Below are 15895 nucleotides of genomic sequence, written 5' to 3' on the forward strand. Positions count from 1 at the left end.
CCTTTGTGTCACGACCCAATCTAGGATCATGACCGGCGGTTAGGAGCAAGTGCTCCCAAGTAAGCCTCATCGGTATTTTACAAAAAATCAGACAGAGTTTCCTCTATTTTAGGACTATCCAAAAATTTACCCTGTCTAAAAAATCAACAACAGAACCAATCTATATCCACCAAAATATCTTATATTCTTCATCAACTAATCCTTTTCTATTGATTCCTGCGGATGGGATCAAAAACAATTCTTGAATGAGGCCAGGGATGAATCGAAAAAAGAAATCTTTATTGGTTATAACTCCTATTTTTTATGAAGAGAATGAATCTTTTTCTCGAAGGATCAGAAAAAAATGGGTCCGGATCTCCTGCGGGAATGATTTGGAATATCCAAAACCATAAATAGTGGTATTTTGAGCACGGGTTTTAATGAGGTTCCTCTTTAAGAAAGTCCCCGAGAGGGCTTAGTTGATCCATGATTTATGTTTCATCTTTCCTTTCCTTTTCGTTTGTTTCGAGAAATCTATCGATCAATTCCGATTCTTTCTTTTTCTCTTGATTCTTTTCCGATCGAGATGTATAGATCATGTTCATGGATTAACGAAAATGTGCAAAAGCTCTATTTGCCTCTGCCATTCTATGAGTCTCTTCCTTTTTGCGTATGGCATCGCCACCTTTTTAGTTCTTTTTAGTTGGAACTTTAAGCGCTTCTCGAAAAAAGATAGCGAAAAAATTTATCCCTAAATATTTATTCACCACTATTAATCAATCACTTGCAACACAGAAATCTTAAATTCATCTCCAAAATACTATAAGAGAGTCCAATACCAGTCATAGATCTAAAATAATGTAAGAATACTCATGACACTAACAAAATGACTATGGAGCGACTCTAAGAATTTCAAGAAAAAGACTAAAATAAATAATAACAATATTTTCCCACGCGAATAAATGTGGGGTTCACAAGGATCTGCCAAATCGTGCACTCCAATTAACAAAAACATCGCCTGCGTCTACTACTGCCTCTGTAAAAAAAATAGTAGCGGGAAGTGAGTCGCTAGCTCAGTGAGTAATAACACTTAACCACAACCGTTTTTAATAGGGGACAAGTCAGAAAACATGCTTCTATATTAATCACAAAATAAAATGCCTTTTAAAACGGTAATAATAATCAGTCTCATCATGTGTTTCCTGTAACAAAATTAATTTAATAATTCAGTAATAAACTCGGTAAATACTATGTCATAGCAAATCTTTATATTTGGGAGGTTTCCAAGCAAGGATCATGTAATCTATATCACTGTGTGTACCCTTCGTAAAAGGAGTCAAATATAACTGTAGGTCCCTACTCGAGGAAAACTGTAACTGTATGCTAGTTCTACCTTCTCACTAGTGAGGGCTATAATTGTAATCGGTAATCTGTAAATACAAGGTGCACCAGGAATAACGAACCCGCCGTTAGCTACGGGATCCTTCAAAGTCTCCTCCCCCTTATATTCTTTCTTATAAACAGTAAATACTCGTACAGAAGCATTTTCAAAATAATAAAGGGCATATAATTTCTTATCAAATCTTGTAATTTTATTTCGATAACGGTAATCATGTCTCAAGTAACAGTTAAACATGTCTAGTAATAGTGAGAATAATTCAAATAACTATAACATCTCAAGTAACGGTAAAACATATCTAGTAACAGTAAAAACGTTTAGATTAACTGGTAAACATCTCAAGTAAACTGTTCGGTACCATATCAAGTAAAGGACTTGTCCCACATGCAACTTCAAAGCTTTGGTAACACATTTATTTTCAAAATCATATATAAACCATGCAGGTTATGAAAACATAAATTGTGGTAAGATTACTACTCACTGTACTCGTGTCGAAACATCAAACTCGTCACCTCGAGCAATCTGTATAGCTTCCTTCAATTAATCTATAATCACATTATATCAATCTTGTGTTAATTTTCTTGCTTAGGCTAATTCATAACTAATTTAAAATACCCAACCCTCGAAATTTCATATTTTACTCTCAGTTCATCAAATTATATTTACCCATGCTATGGGTAACTCGAACAAATCCATAATCTTCTAATTAAAGAACATTCACATTGGGTTCATGAAATGTTCCATGAGTTCTCTTATTATTTTTCTATTTTTAAAAAAAAAATAGTAATCTCATCTCAATCCATCAAAAACTAAATACCTAATTTTCCCATGACATACAAAAACCAATAAGTCTGGAGTCTAAAAGAATTACCTTGAGTTCTTCATTCTCTTCTTTCCATCCTTCTTCTTTTCCTATATTTTCTTTCTCTGTGTCGGCTCTGTTCTTTGTTGATTCAAGTGACCATGTCTTTTGTATTTCTCCTTTTAAAAGGATCTAATTGCCGAAGATTCCACCTTGAATTCTAATTTCTTTTATTGCCGCTCAAAGGATTTTTCTTTTTTTTTCCCCTCTTTTTGTTTGTTTTAAAATTTTGCAGTAGCTTCTGTATTTTTGGCAGAAGCTCCAACGTTTTTCCTTTGCCCAAGCTCCTTTGATTTGCTTAAGTTTGATGCTCCTTTCTTCTTTTAGGGCTACGGCCCGTTTTGCTCTTTTTTTTTTATCTATTGACCATTATGTCCTCACTTAAATTGTGAGATATTACAATCTCCCCACCTTATGAAATTCGGTCCTCGAATTTAAATCAAGTGCATATCTATAGATTGACATAAGTGGGGATACATTACTTGTGTACAGCTTTTACTTCCCAAATAACTTCTTCAACAATATAATTTCTCCATATGACTTTCACGAATAAAATTTCTTTTGATTGTAACTTTCTTACTTGCCTATCGGCAATAGCCACAAGCTCCTTTTTGTCAGACAACTTCTCATAAGCAGTTTAGTTCAGTGCTTCAAGTACCTGGGAGAAGTTTATTATATACTTTCTTAGTATCGAGACAGGAGACACTAGATGAATAAAAGATAACTCAGGAGGAAGTGCCAATTGATATGCCACAACTTTTGCCCGGTCAAGTATATCAGACACCGCTATGGATCTTGGGCTCAACTTACCTCTTTTTCCAAATCGCATCTCGTCTTTCACGGGAGAGACTCGTAGAAAAGCTCGATCTCCAACTGTAAAATTCTAAGTCTATTTTTTTCTCTTATCTACATAAGACTTTCATCTGCTTTTTGATGTGAACAATCTCCGTCTGAATCAAATGGACTTATCAACCACTTCTTATACCAAGGCTTTATATAGTGTCCTAATAACTTAGTGTCATCAAGTTAAAAATCCACCGATAAGACAATGACATCGCCCAACATACAAGGCTTTATGTAGATCCATCTTGATGCTTAACTACAAGATACTATTATAAACAAATACAGTTAGAATAGTGTAGATAAGCATCTCAACTATCTCAAAAATAAAGAATGCAAGATCTCAATGTATTCTCCAAGATCTATGTGGTATGCTCAGATTATCTAATTGCCAGCTGATGAAATGCATTACAAAGATCTACTCGTATACGCAATACTTCATGGAAGGATTTCCAAAAGCGTGAGGTAAATTTTGATTTTCTATAAGGAATGGTGAATAATAGAACCCATAGACTCGGACAATTTTCCATTCATGTATCTATGTATATTTCACCTCATTGTAAGAAGTTTTGACTAGCAAGAAGTGCGCCTACTATATAACTCAATTTACAATTTCCCAGATATAATCATAACCTCTAATTGTTTGAGGTGTCTGTCACAAAATTCACTAAATCTATTTTATTTTCACTTTGGAACTCGAGTTGTTGTAGTGGTCCTGTAAGTCGCAAATGATTGCCTTGACATGCTAGCAAGTCAAATAGTTAGAAACAAGGAAAAAAAATAATCTTTCCCCTTTCTTTTCTCCCTAATAAAATTTTCTTCTAGTTATGGTACATCTTATTGGACCCTAAACGTACAGTGTATCTAGAGTTCTGAGCTCCTTAAGAATAACTTGTCTTAATCCATCTATATTTGGTACACATAACCTGCTACTTAGTCGAAGAATACCATCACTATCAATAGTCATATTCTTTCTTTTACTAGCTAGGGTCTCATCTCGATATTTACATAATTGCTCATCTTTATATTGAGTAAACTTTATGTGTTATACTAGTGAAGACATGGCTTTATCACAAGCCAACAATGTCTCTTAATTCTCCGTACTAAACTTGATACAAGTACAATTTAGTCTCTACATATTTTAAGCCAAAGGTCTTTTTATAAAACTATATGTGCCAAATTGCTCATAGATTTTTCTGCTCAATGCATCAGCCACCATATTGGTTTTTCCATAACGATACCAAATAAAATAATCATAGTCATTGGGTAGTTTCATCTACCAAAACTGTCGAAGATTTAGATGCTTGTGCTGAAAAATATTCTTTAAGCTCTTGTGGTCAGTGTAAATCTCACAAGTTTCGCAGTATAAGTAATTCCTTCAAATTTAAAACCACTACAACCATCTCCAATTCATGAGCTAGATAGTTTAGATCGTGCTTCTTGAACTACCCCAAAGCATAAGCTATAACGCGACCATATGTGTGAGAAGCAAGAGCATATCCTAATCCACCCTCGAAGCATCACCGAATATTATGAGTCCTCCATAACCTGATGGTAACGTTAATACTAGTATAGTTGTTAAACATGTTTTGAGTTCCTGGAGTTGTGCTCACATTCCTTGGTTCACTGAAACTTTGTATTTTTTTTTGGTGTTAACTAGGTTAGTGGTGCTGCTATTTTAGAAAAATCCTATATCAAATGCCAGTAGTGGTCCGCCACACCAAGTAGCTGCAGATCTCTTTAGGAATAGTTGATCTTTGCTATTTCTGAATTGTTTCTATCTTCTTAGACTACCATAATCACATCCTTAGTTACAATATGCCTAAATTGAGTCTAGCTAAAATTCACGCTTCAAGAACTTGGCAAAAAAGTAAAAAAAAATAATCTGGCAGCATCTATAGCACATTTTTTAAAGTGGTACTTGTGTTCTTTCTGACTACGAGAATATACCTAAAATATCATAAATAAAAACTATGATCCCTTTTTTTCCTTGAAACAACTCGAACACCATATTCATTATATATATGAAAGCGGTTGGAGCATTGGCCAATTTAAAAGACATTACAAGTAACTCATAATATCTGTACTGAGTTCTAGAGGCTGATATTGAAATATCTTCCTTTATTATTTTAAGTTGATGATAACTAGACTAGTGATCAATCTTTTAAAAGTGGGCGGCTCTTTGTAACTAATCAAATAAGTTTCTATACGAGACAATGGACACATATTGTGTATCGTCATCTTATTCAATTGTATATAGTCGATTTATATTCTTACGGACCTATTTTCCCCTCTTTCTTTTTTTTTACAATATTGGTGTATCCCATGGTAAAACACTTGGTATGATAAAACTCTTATCCAATAGGTTTTGTAATTGTTCACTTAGACCTCTCAACTCCGTTGGTGTCGTATGATATAGTTTGCATGTCATATGTCAAATCAAAGCCGAAGTCTATTTCTCTTACTGGAGGTAGTCCTAGTAATCCTCGTGAAAATTCTCTTACAGCTGGTACCTTTTCCAAGCTAAGTGTCTCATCTCTTGTATTGACCATAGTTATGAGACCCTTACCACCTTGGTTCAATAGTTATCAAACGTTGACAAATGATATAACTTTGCCCATTACAAGTAAATGATGCTTTTGAGTGCAAAATTAATCTCATTGGGTATTTTAATCAATCTACCTTTACATGAAAATCAAAGGTAGTGTGACAATAAGATAGATTATCCACACCCGTCGGCACGTCAAAGCATACCATATCAAGTACGATTTCGTTAGTTAGGGTATTCCTTCTCCAGACTCAAATCCAACAAACTTTTATACACATGTTCAACTAATAGAGATTTTTCTGCAGATTTAGCAACCCGAAAAACGATCAATCAATATTTCAATATGTACTTCATTTCTAACTCTTTGATTTGTATTAAATCCCTATTGGAAGATTTTCTACTCCGTCCTTCTTGTTTATTCTTGTACGCCTATTATGTCTCTTACTTAATCTTTATAGTAAGATCGGCTACCTTAATTCCAAGTCAAAGTCTTTGTATGTGGGGTTATTGCATTGTTTGGTGGAACCAATCTTTCGATAAAACCTAAAACTCGAGGTATTGCATCAAGCATCGAGTAGGGAGCATATCCAAACTGGTGAGAAAACTAGTGTCGTATATTGATAGATTCATTGTCTAAATCAATTCTTAAACTAACTATTCGGCTGTCAGGAAGGAAGTGACTCATAAACAATTTAGTGAACTCGTTCCCAAGTCAGTTATGTACACCTATCCGTATTCTTGATAGTACGATATCGTGCCATGTATTTACTAAACATGTTCTCCGGTTTGTAAAGTTCTAGCTTCACGGACCTGCCACTAAAATATCCTAGAGTTCATAATGCCTTAAGTATTCATGAAGAGCATATGAGTCTTCCAAACTAACAAAATGGTAGACTTAGGAGTTTTTTTTTTTTTTTTGGAACTCTATTAATGATACTCACCTGTTCTCAATAATCTTCTATGTACATGAGGCCTCTATAGCCTTATTCCATTGCTCATTCTTCTCATTTTTATTTATTATTTCCATCACACTCGCGATTTTTTCCTTTGCATAGAGGTAATTACCTCAATGATAACAATCTCCTAGTTATGGTAGTGGACTAGTACTTACTTCAGGAGTGAATTCTATTACACGTCTCGTGGCGGTATGACATTCTATTGTGGTGGCACAGACCTTCCTTGGCTCTGTCTGCTGCTTTGTCTCTTTCCTTTAGCTAGGAGAGATGGCTATTAAAGGCAGCATTTCATGTCCTTGAACCTTTAACATTTACTGATATCAGATAATCAAGCTCGAGCCATATGGTAAGAAGATAAACAGTGTTAGATTCATCAATTTGACCCTAGTCGTCATACATGTACGAAGGAACAAGAAAGAAAGGCCAGACACATCCTATCACGCCCTCGCAGAATCACGATTATGGGAATGGCTGGCTACATAACCATAATTGAGATTCTACTACTGACGTGTGCTCCATTAGTCACAAGAATACCCTAGGCTCTAATACCAACTTTGTCACGACCCAATTTAGGATCATGACCGGCGCTTAGGAGCAAGTGCTCCCAAGTAAGCCTCATCGGTATTTTACAAAAAATCGAACAGAGTTTCCCCTATTTTAGGACTATCCAAAAACTTACCCTGTCTAAAAATCAACAACAGAACCAACCTATATCCACCAAAATATCTTATATTCTTCATCAACTAATCAAATAGTTATTCACCACTATTAATCAATCACTTGCAACACAGAAATCTTAAATTCATCTCCAAAATACTATAAGAGAGTCCAATACTAGTCATAGATCTAAAATAATGAACGAATACTCATGACATCAACAAAATGACTATGTAGCGACTCTAAGAATTTCAAGAAAAAGACTAAATTAAATAAATAACAATATTTGCCCACGCGAATAAATGCGGGGTTCACCAGGATCTGTCAACTCGTGCACTCTAATTAACGGAATCATGGCCTGCGTCTACTACTGCCTCTGTAAAAAAAATAGTAGAGGGAGTGAGTCGCTAGATCAGTGAGTAATAACACTTAACCACAACCATTTTTAATAGGGGACAAGTCAGAAAATATGCTTGTATATTAATCACAAAATAAAATGCCCTTTTTAAAACGGTAATAATAATCAGTCTCATCATGTGTTTCCTGTAACAAAATCAATTTAATAATTCAGTAATAAACTCAGTAAATACTGTGTCATAATCTTTATATTTGGGAGGTTTACAAGAAAGGATCATGTAATCTATATCATTATGTGGACCCTTCGTAAAAGGAGTCAAATATAACTGTAGGTCCCTACTCGAGGGAAAACTGTAACTGTATGCTAGTTCTACCTTCCCACTAGCGAGGGCTATAACTGTAATCAGTAATCTGTAAATACAAGGTGCAACAGGTCTAACGAACCCGCCGTTAGCTACGGCATCCTTAAAGTCTCCTCCCATTTATATTCTTTCTTGTAAACAGTAAATACTCGTACAGAAGCATTTTCAAAATAATAAAGGGCATATCATTTCTTATCAAATCTTGTAATTTTATTTTGGTAACGATGTCTCAAGTAACACTAAAACATGTCTAGTAACAGCGAGAATAATTTAAATAACTATAACATCTCAAGTAACAGTAAAAGATATCTAGTAATGGTAAAAACGTTTAGATTAACTGGTAAACATCTCAAGTAAACTGTTCGGTACCATATCAAGTAAAGGACTTGTCCCACATGCAATTTCAAATCTTTGGGAACACATTTATTTTCAAAATCATATATAAACCATGCAGGTTATGAAAACATAAATTGTGGTAATATTACTACTCACTGTACTCGTGTCGAAACATCAAACTCGTCACCTCGAGCAATCTGTATAGCTTCCTTCAATCAATCTATAATCACATTATATCGATCTCATGTTAATTTCCTTGATTAGGCTGATTCATAACTGATTTAAAATACCCAAACCTCGAAATTTCATGTTTTACTCTCAGTTCATCAAATTATATTTACCCATGCTATAGGTAACTCGAACAAATCCATAATCTTCTAATTAAAGAACATTCACATTCGATTCATGAAAAGTTCCATGAGTTCTCTTATATTTTTCTAGTTTTTTTTTTAAAAAAAAATAGTAATCTCATCTCAATCCATCAAAAATTCAATACCTAATTTTCCCATGACATACAGAAACCAATAAGTCTGGAGTCTAAAAGGATTATCTTGAGTTCTTCATTCTCTTCTTCCCATCCTTCTTCTTTTCCTATATTTTCTTTCTCTGCGTCGGCTCTGTTCTTTGTTGATTCAAGTGACCATGTCTTTTGTATTTCTCCTTTTAAAAGGATCTAATTGCTGAAGATTCCACCTTGAATTCTAATTTCTTTTATTGCTGCTCAAAGGATTTTTCTTTTTTCTTTCCTCTTTTTGTTTGTTTTAAAATTTTGCAATAGCTTCTGTTTTTTGGCAGAAGCTCCAACGTTTTTCCTTTCCCCAAGCCCCTTTGATTTGCTTAAGTTTGATGATCCTTTCTTCTTTTAGGGCTACGGCCCATTTTGCTCTTTTTTTTGTCTATTGACCATTATGTCCTCACTTAAATTGTGAGATATTACACTTTGCCAGCACCGTTGGTCTAGACTCATCCGACATCGCTGTCCGAATTTTGTCAAAATTCCTTGTGAGGGCATCCACATCCGGCATACTTGGTAAATGATCAAGGTAGGGAATATGCCTTGAATGAAACGGCACGTGGGACTCGTACACTCTTGGTCTAACGGGAGGTGGAGCATGCTCCCTCGTCAAATCAGGTTCGGCATTCTCTTCCTCCTCCTCATCACCCTCGTCAGGGAATGGGGTGTCATCTCCAGACTCATCGACATTGTTGTCATAATCCCTATTATATTTCTGACTCTGCTCATCTGCAAAATCTCGAGTAAATACGCCGTCTACGGGCAACTGAGTGAGAACAGGACCATCAAGTTGCTCGTTTTCACTGCACAAACAACAAAATAATAAGCTACTCAAATTGATAAATACTTTACATATAGCTATATCACTTCACTTACAAGTCGTAATGTATTGACATTCCATGATGGACATTATCATATTGGTGATGACTTCCGGATGGACCACCATGATCCAACATACCAAAACTACGCATATTCCAACTGGCGTGGGTTCATAACTTGTAAAATTTATATCTCGACGGTACCCCCTGTGGAATATATGAGTGTTAATACAAAATCAATACAAAAAAAATAACGGGAGGTGACACAAAGGAAAATTGAAGTTTACCACTCGTCTTGTGGATTATGTATAGTAGGAGAGAAATTATTTCCTCGCTAATCATTCGCCTGTGGAGATAAGTTTAGATCCGGCCGAACTCTTTCAGCCGGAACCTGTTCGGCTAAAACTGCTCCAGAATAACCACCCGATGATTGAGGGTTATCCCTGCTTTGCGCAACCTCATTATTGCGAACGTCTCAACCTTCACTTACATTTCCAACATTTTTATCAAAATTAATTCCCGGTATTCATCCGGAGTCCCCAAAAAATCTCTCAGAGTTTCATCATCCTCGATGTTAAACTCAGCGTAACAAGCAACCCCTTGCGGAGTGACAGAATAGGGATATCTTTCGGTTATTTTAAGGTTCACCGAATGTTTGCTCACACTCATTTTATTACAAAACAAGGATAGCAGTCTATCGTACTCCATTGTAAGTGGCAACTTAACATGACTCTGTGGAGATAAACTATAGCTCACTGAGTTATTCGCCACCACAACCTCACCCCCACCCCACCCCCAATATAATGAAACCCTTACTTTTCGCTCTTCAGACATTATGACAAAATGCTTGAGAATTTAACGAGAAGAAAAATTTAACATGAGTTAGAATATTTCTGAATGGATTTTTGCGAAATCCTTAACGCCTTAAATAAGGCAATGCCCAATTCGGGGGGCGGGGGGGGGGGGGGTTTGAGGTAAAACGCCCTTTTAAAACGCGTTTTACATATTTGAATTATTGTTATGTCAGTTAAGGGCAGAGGAGTTATTAGTGGGCCCACAAAATAAGTAAAGCGCATTTCAGCCAAAATTTCACGGTATAGCCAGTTTTCGGACTGGTCAATCAAAAATAGCCAGCGTTTACCCAAGTCAATGAAAAGTAGCCACCGTTTTGCTGCAATAGAGACCGGTCCAGCATAATATACTAGAGTTTCGGTGCACTTGTGTATGAACTCCAACATATTATGCTGGACCGGTATACTTTGCTGGCTCCAGTATAATATACTGGAGACTGGAGCACTGGTGCTCCAAACTCCAGTATATTATACTGGACCATTATACTTGCTGGAACTCCAGTATATTATGCTGGAGTTCTAGTGTATTTATGCTGGAACTCCATCATATTATGCTGGAGTTCCAGCATACTATCCTGGAACTCCAGTATAATATGCTGGAGTTCAAGTATACTTATGCTGGAACTCCAGCATAATATACTGGAGTATTTTTTGGGTTTCGAACAGTGTTTTCGGTCAGATTTATCTTTAAATAAAAAGTGGCTAAATTTCGATTACTTTTGAAATTGGGCTATTTTTGAACGACCAGTTGTAAATCTGGCTATTTTAAAAATCACCCTGCATTTCATAAAAGCGTTTTATATAACACGCGGTTTTAAAACGCGCTTTACGTTAACGTCCAAAACGGACGTTAAAGTAAATCGCGCTTTAAAACCGCGTTTTATATTGTTTGGGCACTAATTTTCCCCCCACTTATTTCGGTCTTTTGAGTCTAAAAAAGCAACATTTAGGTTCCGGACTCCATTGTCGGTTACACATTATATTCCTGTTCCCTCTTCTTTTTTCCTACAATAACATGTTGAAATAGATTCAACAGAGAAAAGATATAATTATAATTGTTAGAAAAAGGAAATAGAAATAATAGCAGCATCCTTTGCAGTGAATATTTCCATGCTTTATTACCTGCTTGGCCCCTTTAGTCTCAGATAGACACAAACCTTGAGAAAATAAGAAGAAGAAAAAAAGAGAGCAGAAAATGCATGTCAAAAAGTTGCACCAAACTACAAAAATAGTAGAAACTTCAAAAACTACAGTTTCAAATGTAAGTTCATGTTAAATGTTTTTTATGTATATTTTCGTTAAATACATATAACGATCAAAGCTGTTAATAATTTGAGAGAGACAAATTATTCTAACTTTTGACAAACTTAAAGGACTGAAATTGCTCATATAAATATATTTCAAAGACCATTTTGAATGTACCTCAGGATAATTTTTGTTATTTTCTTCATATATGTACCTTCAGGTTCACTATCCACAAAATGAGTGTTGCAGAAATATGTTAAGATGGACGTGCAGTCACTAATGATTAGATAAAATTAAAAATGACTATATATTCGCCAGAAGGTGCAAGTGCATATATTGAGGATAAATGAGAAAGGTCGATTGAGATGGTCATGTCTTGCTTGACCTATACATCCACCGATCTATAGGTGTGAGACCATGATGCAGGAAGGTGTTTAAAAAAGGACGGGATAGACCTAAAGTCACATGGAAGGAAATAGTCTCAAAAGACTTATAAATCATTGGTATCAATACAGACTTAGCTAAACTAAAGATACAGTACAATAGAATAGAAAAATCCATATAGGTGATACCTACAAGTTGGGAATAGGTCTTTGATTGATGAAAACTTCTATTATTATTATTATTATTATTATTATTATTATTATTATTATTATTATTATTATTATTATTATTATTTGTTGTTGTTGTTATACCACCCCCTACGCCATCTATTCCCCTCCTAATCATCAACTCCTTTTTGGCTAAGGTTGTTAGAGCTGCAAAAGTAGGCAATTGCTTTAATTTGACCTTCTTCAGTCAAGCTTTATGATTCACTCATAATTTTATTACTTCTTAGACTAAATACTTCTAATATCTAATCATGATAATCAAAGCTTCATAGTGTAGCTTTCTATTTTTCAAGTTTCATTCATTTTTTCATTAATTGGACGTTAAATTTAATTCTACAAATTGCTATTTTTCTATTCCAAAAGGCTACACTATGAGATAGCGAGTCCAATAAGTTTTTTAATTGTATAACTTGCACAAATGTAATACTACTTGATATCTCTGTTTTCTTGACATAATTACAACCAAGAGGGCAATGATTTATTATTGGACAATAGAAAAAAGGCAAAAAAGAGAAATCAATTTAATTGCGCTATGACTTATAATGAAGATATAAGAAGCCGTGACTCAAATATACAGATCTCTACTATCATAGCCTGTAGGATCTTAATTAAAGACCTCAAAGTTCATGTGAATTTTACTGTTAAACACTATTTTTACTTAATCTGAAAAAGCAGTTGAAAAGCTATAGTTGATCATTTTCTCTTTTACTTCGTGAAGCCAAGAAATTTCAAAGTAATATTAGTGTAACTGTGACCAACATACGAGAGTGTAGTGTAATGAATGCATTTGTTTCACCTTTAACCAGATATGTCGAATTTGAATTTTAAGAATCAATAAAATTAATGAATGTAATCGTTCCACCTTTATTTTAACCACATTGGAATTATAAAGTAGAGTGTTGAAGTGCGTGAATATTTTATCTAAAAGTTTAATTAGTATTAGTGAGAATACACTTTCATTTGTTTAAATATATCTCTGAATAATTTTTTGGTATGAAGTGATTTTCCTTTAGTGAGCCTTATACGGTGCAAATTTAAATTAATTAAACAAATAAATTTAAGATAGAAATGATTAGACCAAAAAAAGGTATGACCTACAAATTTGATGTAGATACCTACTTACCTTTTGCCAAATGGAAAGGCCGAGAGATCAAATAAATCTCGACGCTTGAAGTGTGAAACTTTTACATGCAGAGTAGCCATCATATATATACAGGGATGGATGGAGCACTGAACCCCGGGTTAAAATTTAAATGGTAATACTCTCGACTTATAACATAAATTTATGACTAAAACTTTATTAAAATTACAATAAATAGCAGAAACAAATTCATAATTTTAAAGATACAATGAGTTTAATATTAAGAATGTTTAAATATTGAACTCATAAAATTTAAATTTTAAATTCGGCATATACACGGTAAGAATAAAAAACAAGAGTAGGTCATTTTGGTCATTTAACAAAGGTATTGTCAATCACTGCCACAAAAGGTTAACTGATGAAGAAACAAAATCATATTATTCCCTTCAATTTTTTTTAACCCAAATAGTAGTATAGCTTTTTCCTGTCTCCATCTATCATTTCCATCTTACTGTCAACCTCTTTTCATTTCCACAAAAGCCCTAACCAGGCCCCCTTTATACTTACCAATTACCATTACTTCCCCCCTCCCCTACCCCCCCCCCCCCCACCCACAATTGGAGACGCCTACAGTTGCTGACCCCTTTTCTAGGAAAAATATCATCCAATATCTGCATACATTTTCAGAAATCAAAGCCCATAAAAGCCAACTCCCCAAACATCAAAGGTTTTTTTTCTAGGATTGATCAAATTATTGCCTTAAAAACCAAGAAAAACAAACAAAAGTTCACCACCACCCCCCCCCCCTCTTTAAATTTTCTCTATTTTATTCGAGCATGTAGCTAGGCCCCCTCATGAGGCGCGGATGCAATGTATCGGTATTGGGTTCAACTAAACTCAGTACTTTAGTCGCGAAACATAAATTTATGTGTAAAAATTTATTAATATTACAATATATAGCATTACGAACTCATAACATTAAAAATACAATAGATTTAATACTAAAAACCTTAAAAATTAAACCCATAAAACTTAAATTCTATATCCGCCTCTGCCCTCCTCACATGCTCATAAGCAAGCAAACTTAAAAAAACCCTAGATGAGTATAAATCTATTGGTTCTTAGCCCATTTCCTAGCTTCTTTATACCCTTCTTATTTTCACCCCTTTATAAATCTCTCAAAACAACAGATCAAAGATATATAATGGAGTCAAACCAAGAAGTGGATTCTCCAAACCATGCCAATATCCACAACAATATGATATCCACTTCTTCTGCAGCTAATAATTACTTAGCTTCATCTTCTTCTTCTTCTCCAACAACCCTAAGCCGATATGAAAACCAAAAACGCAGAGATTGGAACACTTTTGGCCAATACTTAAGAAACCATAGACCACCTCTTACTCTTACTCGTTGCAGTGGTGCACATGTTCTTGAATTCCTTCGATACCTCGATCAGTTCGGAAAAACTAAGGTTCATACTCAACTCTGTCCTTTTTACGGACACCCAAATCCACCAGCACCTTGTCCTTGTCCTTTACGTCAAGCTTGGGGTTCACTTGATGCACTAATTGGTAGACTTAGAGCTGCTTATGAAGAAAATGGTGGAAAACCCGAAACTAACCCTTTTGGTGCTCGTGCTGTTAGGCTTTATCTTCGTGAAGTTCGTGATTCTCAAGCTAAAGCTAGAGGTATAAGTTATGAAAAGAAGAAACGCAAGAAACCAACTTCGTCTCAACAACAACAACAACAACAATCTTCTGCTGCATTTCCACTTCCTACTTCGACTTCAAGCTAATAATATATCGGAAAAACAGCCTCTCTGCCTTTACAAGGTAGAGATAAGACTCCGTACACACTACCATATTCCACTTATCGGATTACACTAAGTCTGTTGTTGTTATTGTTGTCGTAAGGTATGGTATGTTCTATTTCTAGCTATTTTAACAATTGGAATTTGGAACCCTTTCTCAAGTTACTATTTATGGAAATTGAAACACTGATCTTGATCAGTACTTTTTTTAGCTAATTATTATGCAAATGATCTAGAAGTGATACTGATAGTAATGGAAGTGGTAGTGGCACTGGGTGTTATATTAAAAGGGAAAAAAAAAAAAAAGATGTAGGTGAATTTTGTGCTATAGATCTACCAAACATTTTTTATGGATATTTTTCTATCTTGGCTGAAACCCTATTTATGATTTGTTGTTTCATAGATTTGCTATATCATGTTTCATGTCTTTTTGTTCATATTTTGCAAATTTTTTAATAGTAGGGAAAGTGTTAGTGACTTTGGCTAGATCATATGTCAGCTTTGTCTAGGACTGGTCTATCTTTCACACTGCAAATATACCGAATTTCATCACCAATCTATCAAAAAAAAGAAAAGTTTCATTTCCAATCATCTTTCTTTCTTGGCTAGTATTTTTGTACATAAATGGTTTTCATCTATATGTTCTTTTATGGTATGTATTTTTAA

General features: G+C 34.8%; 1 protein-coding gene across 1 annotated transcript; it reads left to right on the forward strand.

Moving 5' to 3' along the window:
- The first annotated feature begins 14535 nt into the window (after nucleotides 1-14535).
- On the forward strand, nucleotides 14536-15445 carry LOC109237480 (protein LIGHT-DEPENDENT SHORT HYPOCOTYLS 4-like). The gene has a single exon (XM_019403792.1). The coding sequence runs from the start codon at nucleotides 14621-14623 to the stop codon at nucleotides 15212-15214; it is 594 nt and encodes a 197-aa protein (XP_019259337.1). The 5' UTR covers nucleotides 14536-14620; the 3' UTR covers nucleotides 15215-15445.
- The last annotated feature ends 450 nt before the right edge of the window (nucleotides 15446-15895 follow it).

Source organism: Nicotiana attenuata, unplaced genomic scaffold, assembly GCF_001879085.1.
Source record: "Nicotiana attenuata strain UT unplaced genomic scaffold, NIATTr2, whole genome shotgun sequence".
NCBI lineage: Eukaryota > Viridiplantae > Streptophyta > Magnoliopsida > Solanales > Solanaceae > Nicotiana > Nicotiana attenuata.